General features: G+C 43.3%; 2 protein-coding genes across 8 annotated transcripts in view; one reads left to right on the top strand and one right to left on the bottom strand.

Annotated features, from left to right (window-relative positions):
• mcf2l2 (MCF.2 cell line derived transforming sequence-like 2) overlaps positions 1-13,559 on the bottom strand; it is a 111,423-nt gene extending 97,864 nt beyond the window's left edge. For 3 of the 6 annotated variants that reach the window (XM_084354227.1, XM_084354228.1, XM_084354229.1), the window contains exon 1: positions 13,356-13,508. In XM_084354227.1, the coding sequence (XP_084210353.1) occupies positions 13,356-13,434 (79 nt within the window). In that variant the 5' untranslated portion in view covers positions 13,435-13,508. Of the gene's footprint in view, positions 1-13,355 lie in introns of all 6 variants that reach the window. The other 3 variants (XM_084354226.1, XM_084354222.1, XM_084354230.1) reach the window with 2 other exon arrangements.
• A 1,811-nt stretch (positions 13,560-15,370) lies between these two features.
• Positions 15,371-22,709, top strand: rfc4 (replication factor C (activator 1) 4). Of its 2 annotated transcripts, XR_014622697.1 has the most exons (12): positions 15,371-15,555; positions 16,340-16,493; positions 16,949-17,027; positions 17,819-17,898; positions 18,022-18,141; positions 18,338-18,481; positions 18,566-18,686; positions 20,612-20,737; positions 20,868-20,948; positions 21,133-21,246; positions 22,283-22,437; positions 22,538-22,709. XR_014622697.1 is itself a non-coding variant. In XM_084354207.1 (11 exons), exons 2-11 carry the CDS (start codon positions 16,378-16,380, stop codon positions 22,376-22,378), a joined length of 1,077 nt encoding a protein of 358 aa, XP_084210333.1. In that variant the 5' UTR covers positions 15,372-15,555; positions 16,340-16,377; the 3' UTR covers positions 22,379-22,709. The 2 variants fall into 2 exon arrangements, 1 of the variants encoding a protein (XP_084210333.1); XM_084354207.1 differs by having other exon boundaries at positions 15,372-15,555; positions 22,283-22,709.
• The last annotated feature ends 120 nt before the right edge of the window (positions 22,710-22,829 follow it).

The raw sequence follows: 22,829 nt of genomic DNA, 5'->3' as shown, positions 1-22,829 counted from the left end.
AGGGCTCTCCCTGAACACTTCAGAACAAGCCCTCCTCCTCTGTGGTGTGTAGGAGAGCAACACAGAGAGGGAGAGGGGAATGTGTGTGTGTGTGTGTGTGTGTGTGTGTGTGTGTGTGTGTGTGTGTGTGTGTGTGTGTGTGTGTGTGTGTGTGTGTTCACCAGAGCAGGGGTCTGAGCCTCTCCTGGCAGCCTTGTGACCAGCTGAGCGGCTCAGTTTTTACACAATACTCCCATCAGGCAGCCGGGACTTCCCTTCCCGTCGGCATCCTTCCCTGTTTACTCCCACCTTTCCTTCCCCCCCTCCTCCTCTTTCTTCTATGCTCCCCCTGAAAGATGCTTGTCTCTTTTGTTTTACATGCTCTTTAGGGAGAGATAGAGAGATAAAAAAAAAAAAAAGGCGTGTGACAAAAGTCATGAGGTCAGACTAAAAACTACTGTTGGCTCGCTTTTGTTTGTTTTTCATGGAGCATCACCTCCACTTGTGTTTTTACTCTCTTTTCCCCTTTCGTCACCTTCTTTACCTTCGACATCTGATCTTTTTTTTCTCTTTATACTGGCTGTACCCTCACAGTTTGGTTTGGGTTTGGGTTCACACTGAATATCTCCGGTGGTCTCCTGGGTGAAAGTCCCCTGCTTCTTTGACCTGACCTCCTCCCTGTGGAGACTTGTTGAGACTCTACTGCTTCAGCTGACTTCCTCCTTTGCTGCCATAATAATTACTTTGGCCACTAGAGGTCACCACCTAACAAGAAACATGAATATGAGTGTAAATAAACTTCACAGTCGATCGTCTTCCTGATGAGGACTGTCTGAGTGGAAGCAGTGCAGCAGCAGCAGCTCCAGGCAGAGTCTACGCTGTGCATGTTCAGCCCAGTGACTGAAAAAATAGTTTCAACCACAGAAAAAACATGTTTTGGGTTGCTGGTACAAAAGTAAAACGCAAGCTGTTACATCGTCTGTGAAGACAGCTGTTATTATTTAAAATGAAAGTGGCTCTGTTTCATCAAGTGCACGTAAAAGCAGCAGCGGCGTCGGACCCCCCGGGTCCACAGACTTGGGCAAACTTGCTCACCGGGCACCAAGTTTCAATGTGCTTCTTCACATTTCTGTGTTTTTGGGTGCACTGGAAATACACTTATTGTTATGTGTGTTTGAGCCACAGGGGGTGTGAACTATCAGAGTGTTTTCATCTACATGTCACACACTATTTAGGGAAAATGCCAGCCAAGCACATCTGGAGCTAAATCATAAAAAAGCTTCCCCTTGCTCTGGGTAACCACACAGACAAATTCTGACCGACTTTCCTTTTTTGTTCTTCCTCTTCTCGACCTCCGTTCTAGGTGTTTTCCATCATGTTTATGAGAAAGTGTTTAAAATCAGTTTCAGTTGTGCCTTTTTTTAAACTGAGTTTCCTGAGTGTGGTTTCACAGTTTCCCAGCTTTCTTCCCTGAGGTTGATGCCTGCATCTACAGTCTACACCCCACCACCAGTGTCAGCACCTCGGTCACACAGAGAGACGCTCTCCCTCCTCCCTCAGCTGTCCCCCCTCCTCCTTCCACCTCTTCCTCCTCTCCCATGCTCCTGAAACAAACATGCGTCACAGGCCCGGGCGTCAAAAATAGAACTTTTTCTCCAATAAATCACCGCTCGACATCGGCTTTGTTGTTCAAGTGCCACGAGTATGTACGATGCCTGCAGCTGAAGCGTAATGGACGCAGGCTTCCAGAACAAAGATTCAATCGCACAATCAGACGCCGTCCATCTGATCTTCCCACGAGTCTCCGGTTAATCCTCTTACTGTAGTCTATTTAGAAGCTGTTGTAAGGTCGTGTATTTAGCCATGCTGCTAAAACTACTACACACATGCAGTCTATACAGACACCAACAGACAGCTCACATAATGAATATCCACGGCGAACAATATGGATTGAGCCACACTCAAAAATTTGCTTTTAGCTCAGTCAATATAAGTCTAGACACAGCTGTCGTTCAATCGATGCGTATTTTGGTTTCTTGTCACTGCACTGACCATCGATTTCCTCAAGTTACATCTCATTTTGCAGGTTTCATTGACAGTGAGTAAACGTGAACCTGATTCCTCCTGTGTTGTCTGAGAATAACACCAGAGGCACAAGCAGAAGAGCAGAGACAGAGACTATTATCCTAGATGTTGATGAAGGTTCTCAGTCATCCAAGTCATTCAGGTGAATCTAAGTGTTGTATCGTAGGCAACTGGATGTGTTTTTAGTTTCTTGAAGACATTTCACCCTTTCATCCAAGAGGCTTCTTCAGTTCTAACTAACTGGAGGGGAGCTGCAGGCTTTTAAACTCTGTGTGGGAGTGTCCTAACAGAGTCGTTAAGGACACGTGTGTGGTTGTTGACCCAACCAGCCTTCTTGTGGGTTGCTAGGGCTAGGTGAGCCCAGGTGTGAACGGTTGTTAAGCTGTCTGTTCTAGTTTGAATACATCTTTGTCAAACTGGAATGACCGTCGTTAAACAGGGGAGGTGGCCTATGACATTACCTATCACCCACCTACAATGCAGTACTGAGTTCCCTCCCCAGACAGCTTAACCACCATTCACACCTGGGCTCACCTAGCCCTAGCAACCCACATAAAGGCCGGTTACTAAGTAATTGCTGAGATCTGGAACATGACGACATCCCTGCAACACAGTCTGACAGGGCAAGAAACACGAGTCACCACTTCATTTGAAGGCGCCTCTAAAATGCTGGTTTAAATCCCACAATGTCAATGTTTACCTCGACTAGTCGGGATTAAAATGACCCAACACAAACCAACCTGTGGAAAACCCAAAAGCTGAGGACAGACCGGGTCATAAGCAGATGGAGCCTGACTCAGCTCAGTTAAAAATCAGTCTCCTTATCTTTCCACAAGTATGTGTTGTAATAATCAGCTGCAGGGAGGAGGCTTCATTACATCATGGGTTACATCACTGCAGGCCTTGGCTTTACCTCACTTGAAATGACCTTCTCCTGTTTCAACCAGTAAAAAAACACCAACAGATTTTAAATGGTGAACCAGGCCAAACATTTAAAGTCACGATCCACAGGACTAACACGAGGACGTGAGTGAGTATGGAAAAAGTCTGCGACCAGTCGATGCAGTTTCATATGCTACCTTCAGCACTTTGAATAATTGATGAGCAAAACATTCCCACCAGTCCCACAGCTACTGGGAGCAGCTGTTGTTTTCTGCTTTCTGCTAAGCCAGAGTTTTATTTTCTGAACAAGCTGCTTTTAATATATCTCCACCCGAAAAAACTTGCAGCAAAACCTCTGATACTTCAAGGCCGGCCTGGGAGCAACACTGACGACACAGAGCGCTGGAAAGAACTGACAAGAAAACATCTGTAGTCGTCTAACACTCAGGACCTTAAATATTTCAAAAGTAATTTTCATATCATATAGCAGCAATGTTGTCCTCACTAGAGGGACATTCTGGCTGCTTCCTGCACATTGCTTTTTGGCCACTTGTTGTGTTTTCATGCACACTGACAGGAATTAAGTTTAGGTTATCCATTTTCAGGGTTACTGATCACCACTGCTCCAGCTGGTGGATAGATAAACCATTGCAACTGGTTTCCACACATGGCGCTTAGGGGCGATACTATTCGGCCCAGTGTTCACTACGTCATCGCAGGGGATCTCATTCCAGTCAAAGTCTCTTCCAGGTCTGAGCACGGACCTGTCACGGTCCCGTCACGGGCCGATTAGGGCCACGTCACTGAGGAACGGGAAGCTTTCAGAGGCTTCATCTGTAAGAATTTTAGTTTGTGTCGATGTTGCTGATGTTAGCATGCTAAACAGCGATCACTGGGCCTGAAAACCTCTTTCTCCGCTGGTGGTCAGGCTAGCTGAACAGCTAACTGAGCTAACAAGCTAAGAGTAGCTACAATCATGGATAAAAAGAGTACAGTAAGCCGCCATGAGCAGTTACTCTGGTGGCCAATTCTTACATATTACACCTTTAACCAAAAAATAAAATATACTACATTATAAGCTTCTTACTAGTCTTGAGGAACCTTCTCAGCTTTACAAGCACAAGTACAAAGTACGATGACTTTACTCCTCTACTTCATAAATTCAACGGATGTCATCATTCTTTCCACCGCTGCAGTCAGCTGAATCTGCAGGACAGCGTATAATGAGAGTTCTGTGAACAGTCCACAGGTTCTTATTAAGCAAACCGGCCCAACAGGACTGAGGAAGTGATTCATTGTGGTCCGTCACACACATCACACATGTATGCACACAAACTCAGGCACGCATGCCGTACAGCATGGGGTCACTGGGTTCAAGTTCACAGCAGGAAAAAACACACAAAAACACACATTCAGGTTAAGATATTCATGTTTAAATATAATTGAACCATTAGGTGCAAATTGATTATTTAGTGTTTAGATTGGCTAAAATTAGATTATATGGAGAGAAAAATTCTACTACCAGTAAGAAAGTACCATCAACATCTACTCTAAGAGATGTACTACTGGATTTCTCCACAGGATTAACAGCTGGAAACATCTAAGAGTGGTGAGTAATTTGAAATCTTAATGGGAAAATGTTCACAGCAAGCTTTATATTCTATTGTTGGTTTCTCTCTGTTTGAAATGGTCAGCAGATTGTCAAAACGTTGCTGACAGCACTTTCAAGGGAAAGTAACAGTCATCACATCTGAAGAAGTTTGTAGTGACTGGAACAGATCAGGTTTACAGTAGCCCCAAGCCACCCGCGAGTTTACTTCAGTGATATATGGTAAATGTTTCCATAACAGTCTTGGGAACTAACCAATTACATGTAATGGGATCAGGATACAGAAACAAAAGGTAACTGTATTCCAGTAAAGTTAGGGGGGAAAAAAGTAAGATTAAATTCAGTAAAAAGAGGATTACTAACAGGATTACAATTTTAAAATAAAGAGAGATATATCCATCATCACCACTCCTGTGGCCCTGTGAACTACGACTAAGGCAGAAGTAGCAAGACACTGTTATACAGCCTTTAAAGGTGGTAGGCAGGAAACCTACAGTGTGTGAGTACCATGGGCAGTGTTGGGCAAGTTACTTCCAAAATATAATGTATTTCATATTACTAGTTCCCATTACTTGAAAGTAATGAGTTACTTCACAGAATAATTGTGCTTTCCGTAGAATTAACGACTGAATAGTGGAGTAACCAACCAATATAACATCGTATACGAACTATCTAGCCTGTGCCTGTGGGTCTGACCAGGTTGAAAAACAACCAAAAACAATCCATTACTGTTACACATTAATTAGCTCGTTGCCCCAAACACTGACCACGGGAGACCCTAACCCCTGCTCAACTTTACCACAATCTTTCTCTAACCCAAAACTGGCAACAGACGAGTCATTTACTTTAAAGTATCATTATGAAGTAAATGTTGATCATATAATGTATTGGCTTTAGAGTAATGACACTTTGCTATGTTGTCAGCCAGCAGGCACAAAATCACCTGGAAAAATGAAGTGCCTAAACCAAACTTTAACCAAACTGTGTTGGTAGATCAAGTAATTATCAAATTAATCATTTTTATGATGTCTGGAAGCCACTGACGCTCATATGTGTTATTTTGGCTAGCAGTGAAAAACAAGGTATACTCTTGTTTAGTTCGGACGACTGTGTTGGCAGGAAAGTGCAGATTATGTCTACACTGTGTTCTCCTGTATGAGATCTGTCCATGTCTGCAAGGTTTAGCACCGACTGTATGAGCAGCACAAACGAGTGTGCGTCCATGTTGAAGTACATTTTTTCCTTCTTCTTTCAGCGAGCCCGGTCTGCAGCCTTGTCAGTCAGCCCGTTGGCCACCAGCTCACTTGACCTTGGCCCACTTGATCTGCTCAGGAATGACCCTCTTAGAAAATCTGCGCAGTGAGAAAATGAGGCCAGACTGTGAAATCAAAGTTCTCTCGTGGCCCGAGCGAATCTCTCCCATTGTTAAGCCGTGTTGTTGTGTGCAGAGCTGGCCTCAGTCCAGCTGACAGGCAGCAAGACAAACGCTTTTCCAAAGGATATGGTGACCCGCCCCTCTCCACCAGCGCTGCATCAGAGACAGGAAGAGGAAGCAGAGAGAATGCAGCTCTGACGTCATGACAACAAAGGTTGGGGGCTGCTCGGGAGGGACTCTGGGTAATACCACAAACCCCTGAGCAGCTATCAGAGGGTACTTGAGCTTGTACAGTAGTTGTTGATGGTGAGAAAATCCTGTCAGATGTAAACCGCATGTTTAACATTTTAAAGAGAGAGCGCAGCGATTACTTTTTAACTTTTGAAGGATCTTTATTTATGTCACATATCATACAAGCATCTCCACTTCTGGGATTGTTGAGTGGATCGATCTTCACTCCTGTTTATCAACCTGACTGCAGCAGCGATCAGGTATGTTACCTGATGAACGTAACGTGACAGAGAGGAGAGGGGAAAATATAGAGAGAACCAGAGCCTCAGTGAAGTAATCCGGCTGTTTGGGGACAAATAAACAATCGCATGAGTAACGGCAATAAACACAAATGATCCACTTCACCATTAAACAACCAAAGCTGCTCATAAAGAAATCCTTACGATGTGCCTCAGACGCAGATGTTTACAGATGAGGTCATGTTTTAAAGTTTAGTCTCTTTCACCGACTGACTTTCTCAATCTGTGCTAATAAACTTAATTGATTATTCAAAACTCCTGACTCGTTTCCTTTGGAGAGTTTATGATGACAGCTTTTATTTTTGTTCATTAAATGTGCCAGGATATTTGTGACATTACCGCGCTCATGGAAATGTTTCAGATAACTGAAATCAGTCTCTCAAATCATAAAATCAGAGCGTATGCACACATGTCTGAGCTCGCCTGTGTAGGCGCGTCTTACTATCTGAATAATGTGCTATTTAAATATCAGGAAAGAGACTGCGTCTTCGACTTTAGAGCAGCTTTTTGTTGGTCTATGGCGCTGACACTTTCCGCTACCTCAAGATAGCAATCTGCCATCAGTGCCCCTGACCAAGCCTCACCATGAGACCAACACGCTCAGGGGCGCACAGGTGGGCGCAAGTACGTTTGCTGTTTACACAACGTGGGCGCACGGCGTGAAAATTACAACTGCGCTTTGAGCCAAGTGTAAGACAGAGCCCTCAGAGTCTCTCTGGGTTTGAATATTGGTGCAAACAAGGACACAACTCACCAACATAGAAATAGGCTCAATACTGGGAACTGGGAATTGCAAACTCTTGGCAAACAACATGTCTAAGTCTTATTGTCACAATAACGTTGCCAGGTTTGGTTTTATTGTGTCTGTTCAGAGATCAAAACCTAAACCGTTGCTAAAGTGAATGATGCACTTGATTGTTATGAACCCAGTGACCTGAACTTTAGAGTGGACTTTACCAGTCGTTAGGGTTAAAAATGTTAAGACCTCATCCTTTAGTCTTGTTAACAATGAGGTTTGTGTTGCTGTATCATTACATATAACCATGTTCTGGATGCATCTCTGGTGCTGTTGTGATGTGAACGCTAAATCATGATGTAATCACTGAACCATGAAGTGTGCAGGAAGGAAACCGTATTTAAAAAAGGAAACCATCTGTCCACGCTGCAACCTCTGACCTTCCCATTCCTCACCTCGCTGTGTGCAGAGACACAAGTACTTCACCTTTCTTTGTTCCAGGCCACAACAGCTTCACCTCCGTGTGACTGAGACCGAACATCTAGTCAGCTTTTAGCTCGTCGGTGTCCTGTAGCTCCTTTTTAGCATATGTTTCCTTCCATGGACAAGGAAAACTGGGCATGTAGCCTGAGCTACTGATGTTGTCTGATCCTGCCAACAATACAGCAGAGCAGAAAACTTCCATTATCCAGTCAAGCACACACACACACACTGCTCTCCTGTCAACAACAGCTTCCACGCATCTGGGAAAAATATGTTTAGTACTTGAAGCCTTTGCGGCCGACATGTTGTAGTCATTACCCAAACATGTTCATCTTTTATCCAGCTCTGTTGTCCTCCCTCCCCTTCATGCCCCCAACTCTCTGTCTGTGTCTCACAGTTGTTACTATGTTCTCCTACGTAACCGACTAACTTAGCAATGTATTCATCAATTTTGTTGAAATATGCGAAGAAAAATCTCTAAAGTCACCCCTTTAAGATTTTGCCCCAGTAATTCCATCCTCACCCCGTCAGTCGTGGCTGTCATGCTAATCCTCTTAGCCACATTACCGACAGATGACTGAGGGACTCTGACGCTGACATTCCTGTATTTGTTTGTGTGTATTAAATCATTCAACTCACTCGTCTGTAAACAGAAAACAACCAGGTTACTCCATGCAGACCGTTCATGCTCCTCAAACTAAAACTGGCTGAAGGATAACTGGTTCGTTACAGTTTGTTTTCTGACACTATAAAGTGAAACACTTCATTTCTTACTGTAAAATGTCATTAAGTTACCCTACTGATTATGTAATTAAGGTATAGGAGTATAATCATTTGAAATTGACCTAGTTTGCTTCAATTCCATTCCTGAATTCAAGGTGAAAACTTCAATGAGCCATTTAAATTATTTGTTGTATCTACTGTTAGCAACAGCTCAATCAGCCGTGCAGCTAAGTGGTGCCATTAGCTGATGGGAGTCTGCCAACACTGCAACCTCGGATGGCGTGGGGAGTCAGCTCGACCGGGCTCATCTGAAAATGAGGAAAAAACTCATTTGAGGAGTTTTTTTAAGTTTTTCGGTGTGGTACTGCTCATGTTTCATGCCATTGACGAGTACAACGTCATTATTACCAAAGGGAATTATGGCAAAATCATACGAATTTGACAGAATAATGCTTTAAGTAACACAGATCTCCACTCGCATGCCTTTGACTAAACCCTTACAATCCACTTTACCTTGTGTCTGTCTCCAAGAAACCAGCCTTGCTCTAAAATTAGCCACATTTATACTTTGCGTTCAAGGACAGGAATTTCCCTGCACGCTCAAAGAGATATTGTCCTCTCCGGTCTACTCTCTAGGTTGCCCGGAGCAACAAAACACGGCAACATTCGGCATCACTCCCCTCTACAGCCTGACCTTTTTCACTGGAAACTCTGAAGGTCACTCATGAGGTCCCTGTAACACACCCTCCTTTGATACACCACCAGTTTTGGAGGCGCTGGCAGGCTGAGCGGGGGCAGGGTGTTCGCTTCAAGGGCGCTTTAAATCGAACAAGAATATGATTGTCTGCGCGAGCAGCGGCTCTTATCTGCAGGCCGCAGCACTAATCATCCTGACAGCGCGCCTCAGTGGGACAGGGGGAGCCATTTTAGATCGGGCATCCATAAAGCACCATGCGCGCGCTGATGAATTATGCATGAGGGGAAGGCAGGCGTTACGGTAAATTGCTGTGATGTCATCAGCCACCAATACGGGGTTTCGCTGTGAGTCATGCAGTTACATGGTCTATGGGCAATGACAAACAGGGGGCGTTTGTGTAGGTGTGGATGTGGTGGAGTAAAGTATTGTTGTCATCATAATGATGCTGGAGGGAGAACAGATGTCCTGTAATATACGTGTATCAAAGAGAAAGTACGTTTCTGTAGAGGTTTTACAGCAAAACATTAAATATATATATAATAAATATAAACCCTCCACAGCCAGGCTCCCCCCTACCTGCCTGAGCTCCTCCACCTGCACACTCCCGCCCACACTCAGGTCTGCTGACGCAAATGATCCCTCTCATATCTATCTATCTATCCATCCATCCATCCATCCATCTATCCATCCATCCATCCATCTATCAAAAATTCATGTTGAGCTGTTGTTTTTTGTTTTGTTTCTGTTTGTTTTGTTTGTCAGGAGGCCACAGCTGACTGAAACTGACCAGAACTGGTTAATTAGCTGAACTCAGTGGTTATCAAGGAGCGTCAGATGACTATGTGATGTGACAGTCATACGACATAGACAGAGCTTCCCATGAGGTCAACTTAGATCAATTATGTCCCATCATTTGAGCCTTTTGCACCTCCTCCACTGTCCATGTGACACTAACAATGGGCCGACTTGACAATCAGACGACAGGCATGTTCGGTGACCGCCTTCAAAAAGGGCCGCACAAAGAAAATGTGAGAGAAAGGGGATGAGCTGCCATCGCTTTGAAATCAATAAAAAGGCAGGAGGAAGTCTATGATCGAGGTGTGCATGTACAGTAAGCGGTCATCACTGCCTGAAGCTGTGCTGCAGCGCTGCAGCCAGCAGGGACGAGTGAGCTCCCTGCTGGTGAAGGAACAACACTGTTGTTGGAAAAGGAAAGTAGACACAGGGAAATAGAGACGTAGAGTAAACCCCCTGTACACATAAATATAAATGGGCCCATCCAGGTTTCTGATTATCTGTGGTGGTTTAGGGACGTGTTTGACTTGAACCAGCCCAAGTCCTTCAAACTAAACTGTAACATGTACAAATGTTTTCTGAATCTTTTATATGTGCTTCACAAATCCTTATTTATATATTTAATATTCTTATTACTGTTTTTCTGATGTTTGTAATTAAAAACATGTAAAACCTCCCCTTATAAATACATGCTGGGCATCCAAACATTGTCTTGGTGTTACATTGCTTCAGTGCAGGGTTGTAATAAGCTGATCATAAAATGTATGACCCTGTCAGACAGTATGAAATAAGATACATTATTAAAACATTAAAGCTGCTTAATGGGGAGAGAAGAGAGAACAGTACGTTAAAATCCTCCTCAGCACTGACAGAAGTTAAAGTGTTTTTCAGTGAAAATGTCTAAAACAATACATTAATAAAATATTTCCAGGTGTTTGAATGGTGCAGCCATAAAAACATTACATGACTTCAGCTTTAGAGCCACTATTCTCTGACTATGGTGCTGGTACCACTGGTGGATCACGAGCTCCCTGTAGTGGTTTACGCAGGGATCCCAGAAGTAGGCTATTTTTTGGAAAATGAAACGAGGTTAATTTAAAAATACATAATGCAGTCAAAATACTACATGTACTTGATGATTGAAAATACTTCAACTGAAATAGTAAAAGATGATTTGAAATAGATTTTGTCCTTTCTGTGATATATTAGTGTCTGCCTGCTCATGTTCATGCTCATCGTGTGTGCACGTCATCCATGATGAGACCTAAATATGAGCAGATCTCAGACTGTGATGGAGTGATGGTAAGTGGAGGGAAAATGATGCAGTGAGCATGAGCGGCTGCTGCGATGTTAAACAGTGCAGCTGAAGCTTTCACAGCACCTCTGACATCATCAGCAAACAGCGCAAAACAGTAAGGAGATGTGACTTCACGTCAGACCTATGACAGCCTAATATTTGGTACATAGTGTAGAAAGTGTGAGAAACACAGAGTTACAATAATTTAATAATTATGATATTTATAATTCATTTCATTTTCTTTCCCTGAGAAGATCGATGCTCATGTGAGTGGGGTAAATAAGAAGCTAGCTCCAGTAGCCTGTTAGCTTATCTTGGTACAAAAGTTTTCACTCGTGTGTGTGGACGACACAAATAACATAAAACATGCTAATTTTGTGATTTTACTGATTTAACCTTTGGATTGCTCCCTGTCTCCTCTGTCTTACAGGGCTAAGCTAATGAACACACATGACAGCTGTAGCTATCAATCTTCTCATCTGACTCTCAGAAAGAAGCAAAATAACATATTTCCTTTAACAGTTGGGACAGACGGGTCTAATGTCGTGTTTATGGGATGTTTTCATGAGTATAATTTTTCTTCATAACTTGAGGAGCAGGGTTTAACAGTTTAAGAGGAGATCTGGTTCTGGCATGAAAACTACTTCACTGCTACCAGGTACCAGATTCAAGGGGCTTTTAACTGTCATATACACAAGTAAAATGTGTAGTGAGATACTCATTAAGACTATATCTAAATAATCATGTGACGAATAGGCTAAGGACTGGGGAAAAGAGATTAAAAGGATAAAAATGCAGAAATTGGCCCACTTGGACCAATATATAGCATGAACATAACATGAATAATATGCAGTTTTACAGTATGTGTAGCTCCATCTAGGGGCTCCACCATGTGCATTGCAGTTTATGTGATGTTAGCTCGATGTAAATATAATTCTCTAATGGTTAGGCACTGGGCCATAAAGTATAAACAACAGGAGACAGGGAGGGTTGACAAGAATATATTATAAGTGAGAAAAACACAAAATCCCCACAAAGGAAGAAAAACTGTTCTGTCTAATCGACACCTTCAGGCAGCCGTTAATGCTGCAAACACTGTTAGCAGCATCCCGTGTGAGCCCGGCTCCCAATATATCAACTCTCTCTTGGCAGGAGCTAGCTCAGAAGCTAGCACAGTTTCCATAGTGACGCTCTGCACAAGCCCTCCTCCGTCCTCACTACCCATCTCTCCCCTGCTACTGAGCGATGCAGGAAGTGCAGTGATGGAGGAAGCAGTGCCATAGTCTCCAGCGTGGCACATTAACCTACTTCCCCACCGGCCCGGGATGTAACCCGGACGCAGAATGGAAAAGATGCAGGACGAGGAAAAGGATGGAAGGAGGAGAGGATGCGGCGGAGAGGGGATGGAAGGGGAGATGACGGGGAGGCAGAAAGAAAGGGAAAGAGAAATGGTGGAGATGCAGAAGGAGGGAAATGGGGGAAATGGAAAGACGTGACTAGGAAAGGAAAAAAGAGCAGAGAGGGAAGGAGATGGCAAAAAAAGGAAAGAAAGGGTGATAAAGGATAGAAAATTGAAGCCGCTAATAGTAAAGAAAGACTGTAAATATGCTGCATGTTGATCCTTTAAATCTTTCAAAATAAAGCACAGAAAATCATCTCCTCTGCAATGTATGAATCAAACATCAACACAATCAAACCTCAGCTCCTAACGATGAATCTACGCTGCATATAGAGAGTCACCTGATAGACTAAACAGTGAGACGATGCCAGGTGCTATATAATTTAGTGAGCTGGCAACCACAGAAAAAACCCACACTGCTCAAACTCAATGACTCCCCGTTTGTAGCCCGATGACACAGTTTCTCTTCTGCCCATGTGCAGAGCATCCCTCTGCATCCCCCCTGCACTGAGTGGTCCTGATGAGAGGATGGAGATTCCCTCGCTTTCATCTGCTCGCTTCACATTTTCAACCAGGATTCCCAGAAAAAAAGATACAACCTCATAACACAGCATCCACCATGCAACCAACGACAAGAGGAGCCGGCTCTCTTGAACATTTTTCCACAGAGGAGACCGGCTCTTCTCCTTCTGACTGGAAGTGTGAAATATGAAGAGATGAAGATGATGAGGGGGAAAAAAAGGAGGAGAAATTTAAACGCCTCACCGACATGAGTGATGACACACTGCACCCTCTGTAGCAGCTCCTGGACCGACATCTCGTCTTCTCTCAGCCAGCACAGCATCTCAGGGTGTGGGTCGCATCCACTCTCCTCCCCTTCTCTCTCGCCGCTCTCTCCCTCTCTCTCTCCCTCCGCCGCCACGCCTCCTTTCCTCACCCCTCCGTCCACGACAATCTCCCGTCCGTTTGCTCCGTAATCCAATTTTCTCCCCTGAGCTTTTTTTTTTCCTTTCTTTTTTTTTTTACACCCCTTTCTTTTTCTTTCTGCTGCTTATTGTTTCTTTATTCCTTGTTTTTCCCCCCTATATCCAGCCTCTCCTGTCCAAATCCAAACAATCACAAAGCCTGAGGATGACAATGTGAAGCCACTCCCAGCCAGTCAGCAAAATAGTGAGCCTGGGAATAAAATGAACAGTTTTGTCAGCCAGGAACAGGTGAACTAACCGAGACAGCCAGTCAGGGAGTATGACAGCAGGTCGCTCATTCAGCCAGTCGGTGAATTAAAAAAAAAAAAAAAAAGCAGCAAGCCTGTGTTTACTGAACAAACTAGCAAATTAATTTGTCAGCCAGTCAACCAGCAAATAAACCCCGTAGCCTGTCAGTCAGTCAGTGAACAAAAGAGACCATCAGTCGTCAAACAGGGCAGTTAGAAAAAAAAACAAACAGTAAGCCTCAGTAATCATTGAAGAAAAGAGGCAGTTTGTCTGTCAGAGAACAAATCACACACTCAAAATAAGCTAAACAGGTTAAAATAAGCTGTTTAGTCAACAAAACGTCAGCAGACAGAAAGTCATTCAGTCCTTTTCATGATGCTGAAGCAGATCCACAAAGTCAGAAGAAGCCTCCAAGTCAAAAATACAATAATCCTCCCAGAAAGAGACAAAAAGGAAAAATGACACTCCCAACAAAATGTTCAAGCCATGCCAAACACAGACAAATAGGATGCTTCCAGGGATGTGAGCATGTAAATTGTGTGTGAGTCCAGTGAAGAGCTCTGGGTGGGGAAGCACCGGTGCTGCTGCTGCTGCTGCTGCTGCTTTGATGATGCTCTGTTTGCTCTAATAAAGAAGCTGAGTCACAATGAGAGAAAAACGAATCACAGGGCTGTTATACCTGCCTCCAGGGCGGAGGGAGAGGCACAGAGACAGAGGGGAGGGGGATGGATGGATGGACGGGTGGGGGTTAATAGGTCCATGAGCGAAATCCTGGTGCCTGGAGCTGGGCTCTGCATGGACTGGAGCGAGTGGAGCATCCACTGACACTCAGACTGAAATATTTCATTAGATTTAAGGTGGAAAATAATTTTTATATCAGCACTGTTTGTTTTTGAGTCAATTAAAAGACTAACCTCCTCTTATTCCACCGTCATTATCTCATGAGGGCTCAAACAAAACAAATCAATAGCCTCCACCCATCATTTGTCATTCTTGTTATGGCTGCCGGGGTTCATTCACAGATCCCGCTCCACGTTTTCATTAACGCAAACAATGCCAGGCAGTGCATTTGCATCTTTTCCGTGAGGCTGTGGCTCCTGGGACTGTGGAGATTGCCTTGGGAGACGACCATTAGCCAGAGACATCTGCACTCAGCCTCCTCCTGCCAGCCAATTACAGGCCCGAGCGAAGGCTTTCAAACAACAGAAACAGCAGCTGGCAGACAAAGCAGAGCAGGGCACAATCCTGGAAAACATGTGCTCTGTCCATTACAGTGAATCTGCAATTTATACATTCCCAAATTCATAAATAAAAGTGAATGTTTGCTTTTTTTCATTTATGATTTATAATATATTATGAAATAATCCAAAAATGTGTAATATAATATGTGTTGTGCATTAACAAAGCAGAGCAATATGGTCTGAGAGAGGAGAGGAGAGGAGGAGAGATAAAGGAAAGAAAAGGATGGGAGGAGGCATGAGCGAGGAAATGAAGGGGCGGGACCCACTCCAGCATCCGCGGCATCTGATTGGAAGCCACGAAATGTCGTCACCGGAAGTCAGTTTCTCCGCCAGGGCGGGAAGACGCTGCTGCTGCTGCTTCCCCTGCTGCTTCACATGTCAACAAGCCGACTGTCTCCAACCCTGAGACAAGCAGCTATCACAAGATATATCACTGTTGGGCTTTGGCACGCAGTAATTCAGACTGTGGGAGATTTAAGTCTGAGTTTGTCTTAACAGCGGCTGATTAAAGTAAGTGCGACACGTCTGTGTGCAGAAATAAGCGCTAACGAGTGGCTAATACTTTTAGCTAATAGTAAACAGGCCACTACTGGCTAGCTTTGTTAGAAGGCTGTTGTTAGCGTGTTAGTTACTATTATATGTAACGGAAACTATCATTTATTCCGTAGCAGCCAAGTTAATTTACGGCAATCGTTATAATTTGTGGCGCTAAACGACAACTTTCATTCTCTGCAGGTAAAGTTAGTGCTGCCAAACTTCGTTCAAAAACGGGTCATTTTATTTTCATTCGTCAAATATCTAACATGGCTACGCGATTCAGAGAAAGTTACTTTGAGATCATTTTTAACTCGTTTGAATCCACTGTTCGGCATCCAGCACTAACCTTATTATCTGAATATGCGCGGTGTAATTCGTTGCATAGGTTATCTCTTGTAGGAAACTAACTGATGGCGAGATGTGACCTCTTTTTAAAATGATCAAATTGGTGAATGGAGTTTGCCATTTAGCCATTTCAGGTCTCATATTCACATCGTTATGCACTGCAGTGCTACTGTGTTTATCACAACTAGCATTTGGACTGTTCTCAAGTTTTCGTGTTGGTTAAATCACTTTGACAAATGAGCTAATTATCAGAAGTCTGTAATACTTAACAATGAGCTGACTCTGAGTTTGGACCTTCTGACCAACCATCTGATATTACATTGTGTATTGTCCATCCATAAGAAACGTTGAGCTTTAACTTTTTAGGTATTTTTCGTCTAATACGTATGTGTATGTGTGTCTTCATCTGTAGGTCTGTTCGTCCCGGGGTGTTTCTGCTGCGTAGGAGTCATGCAGGCCTTTTTGAAAGGAGGAACTGTTCAGTCTACCAGACCTCAGAAAGACAAGGCAGCAGGAGGACCCAGTACAGAGAAGAAAGCCAAGGCTATCCCATGGGTAGAGAAATAGTAAGTGTGAACCACAAAGGTAAACTGTACAGTATGTCTGTTTCTGTAGCCTGAATCCACAGAGTCACAGGCACTCTTCTGTGTGTGACGGCCAAGAAAATACACTTTTTTTTTCTCGATTATATGGATGCTGTTGTAATGTGTTGTGATTGAGATCCTCACTGCCGGGGACAGATGCTGTTTTCTGGGCGGAAGTGTGACGAAGAGTGGGTTGGACAGACAGGATGACAGCCACTTTTCCACGTTTAAATTTGCCATTTTTTTTCCTCATAAGTTGTCGAGGACAATACCTGCTCCTACATTACTGTTGTTCACATAAACTCCTTGGCAGAGGGTAATGAGTGTGTATAATCTGGGATGATGATGAGTCATTCCTTTGCGAGCCTTTATCAGATGTGTTAATTAATTACTGAGTCAGCATGCTAAATAAATCTTAATGGGCTGTGTTTTTGCAGCAGGCCAAAGTGTGTTGATGAAGTGGCCTTTCAGGAGGAGGTGGTGGCAGTGCTGAAGAAGTCTTTGCAAGGAGCAGATGTAAGTACCAGGCTCTTATGATGGCATTCACATGACATTATTGTATTCCTGGGTGTCATCCAGTGGGAAAATGTTGTTTATAGTGCAAACTTTAAAGACACAAAGTATTCCACATTTTATTTGGATTTCATTTAAGCTGATTAGTCCCAATGAGATCACAGATCTCCTTAACAAAGGAGACCTGGCTAAGAATGGCAGCAACACAGAGTTACAACAGTAAATTAACTGAAAAAGCTCGCTCAAAATAATCAGATAAAACATTAGCACACAGACAGCCTGAACTCAGTGGATACCATCATAGTTTTAAAATTGTTTAGTGGTTCAATATTCTGCAGTTTAAGATCAGTCTGTTGATTGTTCCATGCGGTTTGACTAAAAACATAAAAGCTTTCTTTCCCAATTCAGTACAGACTGTGGGAACAACAAATCGCAAAATGTCAGAGTAAATATATGCAGAATATATTAAACTCTTCTGTCCACATTTGTTAGTGTGTTTGAGCGTGAAGGTGAACTCAAGTTGCTCCCAATGTGTGTACGTTAGAAATCTCGTTAGAAGTCTTCTATAGACATAGATTCAACACATGGTAAACTTATTTTTTCTTGCCATCTGCTCAAAATTACAGTAAAGCAGTAATATTTTACAAAGTATAAAGGCATTGATTAAATAAAATAAATTAAATTATTATTTAAAAAAGCAGTGCACAAAGACAAACATCAGCTACATCATGCAGTCTGTCTCTGTTGTCCTATAAAGCCATGAAGTCTCACCAGTTTTTGTTTTTTGATTGCAGCTTCCCAACTTGCTGTTTTACGGCCCTCCTGGAACAGGAAAGACGTCCACCATCTTAGCTGCTGCCAGAGAGCTTTATGGGTGAGTGAACTGTGTTGTTGGTAAGAAGCAGTGATTTTCCTTCTTTTAGTTTAATCATTCACCTGTTTTCTTTCTCTGTATTTCCCTCTTGTATCTCGTCCTCCTCCACTGTCTCTCCTCCAGTCCACAGCTGTACAGACAGAGGGTGCTGGAGCTCAACGCCTCTGATGAACGTGGCATCCAGGTCGTCAGAGAGAAGGTCAAGAACTTCGCTCAGCTCACTGTGGCTGGGACTCGCACAGAGTGAGTCAGCATCGATTGCATCACACGCACGCTCAAATTATAGGAGAGTTTTTCTGGTAGTTTCTCTGTAACAACAATGTGAACTTGAAAAACCCTTCATCCCTCTTGGGATGAGTCGTTTCACATGCTTCTCTCAGTCAGTAAAATCCAAACAAACTCTAAAGCTTCCACTCACTGTGTTCGTTTGTATCTGTAGTGGGAAGTCATGTCCTCCTTTTAAGATCATCATCCTGGATGAGGCCGACTCCATGACGGCTCCAGCTCAGGCTGCTCTCAGGCGGACCATGGAGAAGGAGTCGCGCACCACCCGCTTCTGCCTCATCTGTAACTACATCAGCAGGTCAGCTGACATATAACAGTCACCTACACACAAACGCACTGTGTGATTGACCCTGACCCCGCTGCATGTCTGTGTGTGCTGTAGGATTATTGAGCCTCTGACCTCCAGATGTTCCAAGTTTCGCTTCAAACCTCTGGCAAACCAGATCCAAGAAGAGCGCCTGCTGGACATCTGCGAGAAGGAGAACCTCAAGTACACTAAAGAGGTAAAATATATAATGTGACAGTGTTGCTGTAGTGTTTAACTGTCAGAAACTTCCCACCTGCAGCTCGGCTCACAGCTCTACAACAAGTTGAATGTTTTTAATTAATGAGGAAAGTTGTTTGTGGTCTATTTTTTAAAAAACAATTTAACTACAATTAGGCCGACATATTCTTAACTAGATGGTGAATCAGAAAACAAACCGTATAAAACTTGAGAGAGTTGTCTGTCTTCACTCTGGTATGAAACTCTGGTGATGTAATGTATCAGATCAGTCTGATCTTCTGCAGTGTCTAATCAATAACTGATCTCCAAAGCGTGTCAGCCGGTAAAAGACTTCTGTGAAGGCCTCTCTTGTGTCCTCGACCATCAACAAATACACCAACATTAGGTGGAGACATAGTGTGCCAGGAGAGGGCAGCAAAAATCCAGTATATATCTAGATTTTTTCTTTTGAGCTGTGTGCAGTTTTCAGGGGCATTCATTTTGCCTAATATCTGATTTTATTATTTAATTATTGTCTTAAGGCGGCAGGAACAGCTAATGTAGCAGTTTACTTCAAAAAGTTTATTTTATTTACCACTCTTATACGCAGTATAGCAACGATCCTGCTGAAATAAAACTCAGAAAGGCCGACAGTGCAGTGTTATTGGAAATACGCTGCCTGGCCAAGCCACCACGTGGATTTAACTGAGCAAATAGGTAAGAGCCTATATGTTGATATCTTTCAGCTGGCAACAAGTTATTTAACCCTAACTGATGCAGTGAGTAGCTTCTCATTACTTAAACAACAATGTCTGAAGACATATCCTGTGGTCGTGGAAAGGATGTTACTCTGTTTGATGCAGTAATTTGACCCTTCTGAAACAAAGAGAACAACTAAGGAGATTACTGAAACTACTAAAATTGGGTTCAGAACTGTCCAACGCATTAATTAAACCTGGAAGGCTCTTCGAGGAAGAAATGTTGTCAGAAAAAAATCTTCAATGATCGTGATCGGAGATGAAAAATCATCAGGAGAACTCATGGATATGTTTAATAGTGAAACTAAGAGCATTTCCACCAACAATGTGAAGAGGACTCAAGTGTCGGGACTAAACAGCTGTGTAGCCTTAAGAAAAAAGGCTTCAATTTGCAAGGGAGCATAAAGATTGGACTCTGGAGTGATGGAAAAAGGTCATGTGGTCTGATGAGTCCAGATTTACCCTGTTCCAGAGTGACGCACCCATCATGCCTGGTGCCTACCATAGGATGACCGTTGGTCAGGTTGAGGTTCAGCAACGTTATGTGACCAAAAAACTAGGTCATCTTTTTCCATTTTTTCTTCACTGATGGCTCAGGCATATTCCAAGATGATAATGCCATGATTCATCTGGCTCACATTGTGAAAGAGTGGTTCAGGGAGCATAAGACATCATTTTCACACATGGATTGGCCACGACAGAGTCCAGACCTTAACCCCATTGGGAATCTTTGGGATGTGCTAGGAAGACTTTACGCAGCGGCCCGACTCTCCCATCATCATCAATACAAGATATTGCCCTCCTAGCTTGTATCATTTGCCAGGATAGTAGAACAAGTTAGTAAAAAATGAAGTATGAAGATTTCAAAGAAGAAAAAAAAAGATCCTAGCATGCCAGTAAAATGCTTCAAATGGTATGTTTAAAGGGCATCCTAACCAGCTCAGTTGATTTGATCTTTAAGTCCAGTAGAGTTGAGGAATGTGTTTTTCTTCACCAGGTGGACATGGGATGTATGTCAGTCATGTTTAATGGAACAGATCAGATAATGCTGTTATCAACAGCCGCCATGTAACAGCACGCACTTCATGCATATAACTGCAGAGCTGAAGAATCCTTTTATGCTTCAGGTCCCTCTTTGCACAGCTGTTGAAGTCAAGGCGTGATGACTGTTTCTGTTTCTATTTAGAGTATAGCGGCTTTGGTGAAGGTGTCTGATGGAGACTTGCGGAAAGCCATCACCTTCCTCCAGAGTGCTGCACGCCTCAACGTCGACAAGGAGATCACAGAGAGCGCCGTCACTGAAATAGCCGGGGTGAGACGTCTGTGTGTCATGAAGACTGATGAGCTGATGTTGGGCCATTTATTGACTGCAGTTAAAACGTCCTGCACACCTGGAACCTTTCACTATATTCCAGTCATGTCACTCTGTTGTGCTCTCATAGGTCGTACCCGACAAGATGATTGACAGCTTGCTCCAGATCTGCTTCAAAGGAACATTTGAGAAACTAGAGGTTGCAGTCAGGGTAGGTGTTCTGACATGTCAGTGCTTTGTGTCTGTGTTTGTGCCACTTTGTTTTCCACTTTTTAAAATGACCAAAAGAGACATTTTTATCAGTGACACATCCCTGATGTTGACATGCAGTGAATGTGCTTTGGCTCACGTCCTGTAACATCACAGTCTCACATACTGAATGTGTCCTCTGTCAGAACATAGTGGATGAAGGATATGCGGCCACGCAGATCCTGAGTCAGCTCCATGAGTCTATCATAGAGCAGGACCTGAACGACAAGCAGAAGTCAGCTATCACAGAGAAGATGGCGGTAAGTGATTCTAGTGGAGCTCCAGAGATCCTGGAGGAACACTGGGCTTCCTTTTTGACTTGGCACACGAATGCAGTGACTGGTGGATGGATCATATTGTGTGCTCGCTGTACAATAAGTGATCAGAGCAGCAAATCTCAGTATAGGCAACAAATAAAACCATGGTGGGAGAATGGAAACAAATGGGTTTTTTAGTCGGGGGTTATGAGTTTGATTGATGAAACATAATCAAAACCAGGGTCAGTAATTCTCCCAGTATTTTATTTCTCTCAACCCGCACCTACTTGCACACGTCCAAAGAAAGAAATGAAAAAGTTGCAAGCTTTCTGTTCGCCTGCAGCTGCACTTCCAGATACTCCAGACATTTAGTTTCTTTTTCAGAGATCCATTGATTCGTTTGGGAAGAGTAGCTGTACGCTGTAGAGGCCAACTGTCTCACGAGCTGTATTGTAACACTGTAGAGAACAGCATTTGATCAGGTTCATTTTATTAAATAACAATAAATTAAAATACGCCTGGATGGGCCTGAGTGCTCCTGTTCACAATCTTACCTGATGAAAGGAGGAAACATAAGTGTTACTACATTTATCTTCCGTTTTACACAAACTAATAAGTTTGACAGATCGTCAAACTGCTGTCTGGCTTTTAATGCAGAGGCAGATCTGACACATTTTAAATCTATGTGAAAACACAAGACTGCATTTAATTCAGACCAACATGAGCGTAATTTATTACTTCATACAGTATTATACATTTCTATAAGACAGCAGCTGGGTTTAGTCTGCAGCTAAGTCTTCTCTGAAAATTAAACCTTTTGAAGGCAGTAACAGGAAAAAGCAGCGCTGCTGCTAATTAGTTTGAAAGGAACACCGCAAGAGGCAACATCTGATGTGAAGTGTCTGGGATTTTGTAAATAATCAAACACACTAGTCAATCATCTCAATGACTTTATTATATTTTGCCATAATACACTTCGATGAGTCATGTAGAAGTTACTAAATCCTCCGGTTGTGCTTGTGTTTCCTCTCTGGTTCAGGTTGTGGGTAAATGCCTGTCAGACGGTGCAGATGAGTACCTGCAGATGTTGAGTCTGTGTTCGGTCATCATGCAGGAGGCCTCGCAGAACAACTGAAGCTCCACGAAGCAGAATCTCCTCTGCAGGGAGAGCAGGACCAACAGCCTCACTGACATGTCAGCGCTTCACTTGGGATTCATCCGCGTTACAGTTCAGGATGTCTGCCAGTGGATAACAGACGATAACGGTGTTTACTTTCTCTCTGTCATTTAGCAGACGCGGCACTTCAACAGATAAAAGACAGCTATGTGAACATACTTTGAGTTAACAGTAAGACGACTGCAGCCATCAGGTTTCTCTTCATCCCCTTTCATTCATGTACCTACTTACCAGCACATTGCTGTACACTTTGTATTTTGGGAAGTAATAAATAGTTTGTATCTTTTCAGTCTTTGTTTCCTTGAAATCATTGCTCATGACTCAGACATCCACTGGAGGAATTACCGCATCGTGCTGGTATGCCTCCGTGTCCTAGTCAAGCTGCTGCTCCAGAGCTGGAGTTCAACAA

This window comes from Pagrus pagrus, assembly GCF_965226575.1.
Source record: "Pagrus pagrus genome assembly, chromosome: 6".
In the NCBI taxonomy this organism is placed as follows: domain Eukaryota; kingdom Metazoa; phylum Chordata; class Actinopteri; order Spariformes; family Sparidae; genus Pagrus; species Pagrus pagrus.
The sequence above is the reverse complement of the archived record's forward strand: the minus strand, read 5'-3'. Positions and strand labels throughout refer to the sequence as shown.

What these genes read in the sequence shown, in the direction of transcription:
- rfc4 (XM_084354207.1), top strand. Translation starts at nt 16,378, where the DNA reads ATGCAGGCCTTTTTGAAAGGAGGAACTGTTCAGTCTACCAGACCTCAG. An exon ending in GCTGCCAGAGAGCTTTATGG is followed by an intron (nt 17,899 to 18,021) that starts GTGAGTGAACTG and finishes TCTCTCCTCCAG; the next exon opens with TCCACAGCTGTACAGACAGA. An exon ending in GTGGCTGGGACTCGCACAGA is followed by an intron (nt 18,142 to 18,337) that starts GTGAGTCAGCAT and finishes TTGTATCTGTAG; the next exon opens with TGGGAAGTCATGTCCTCCTT.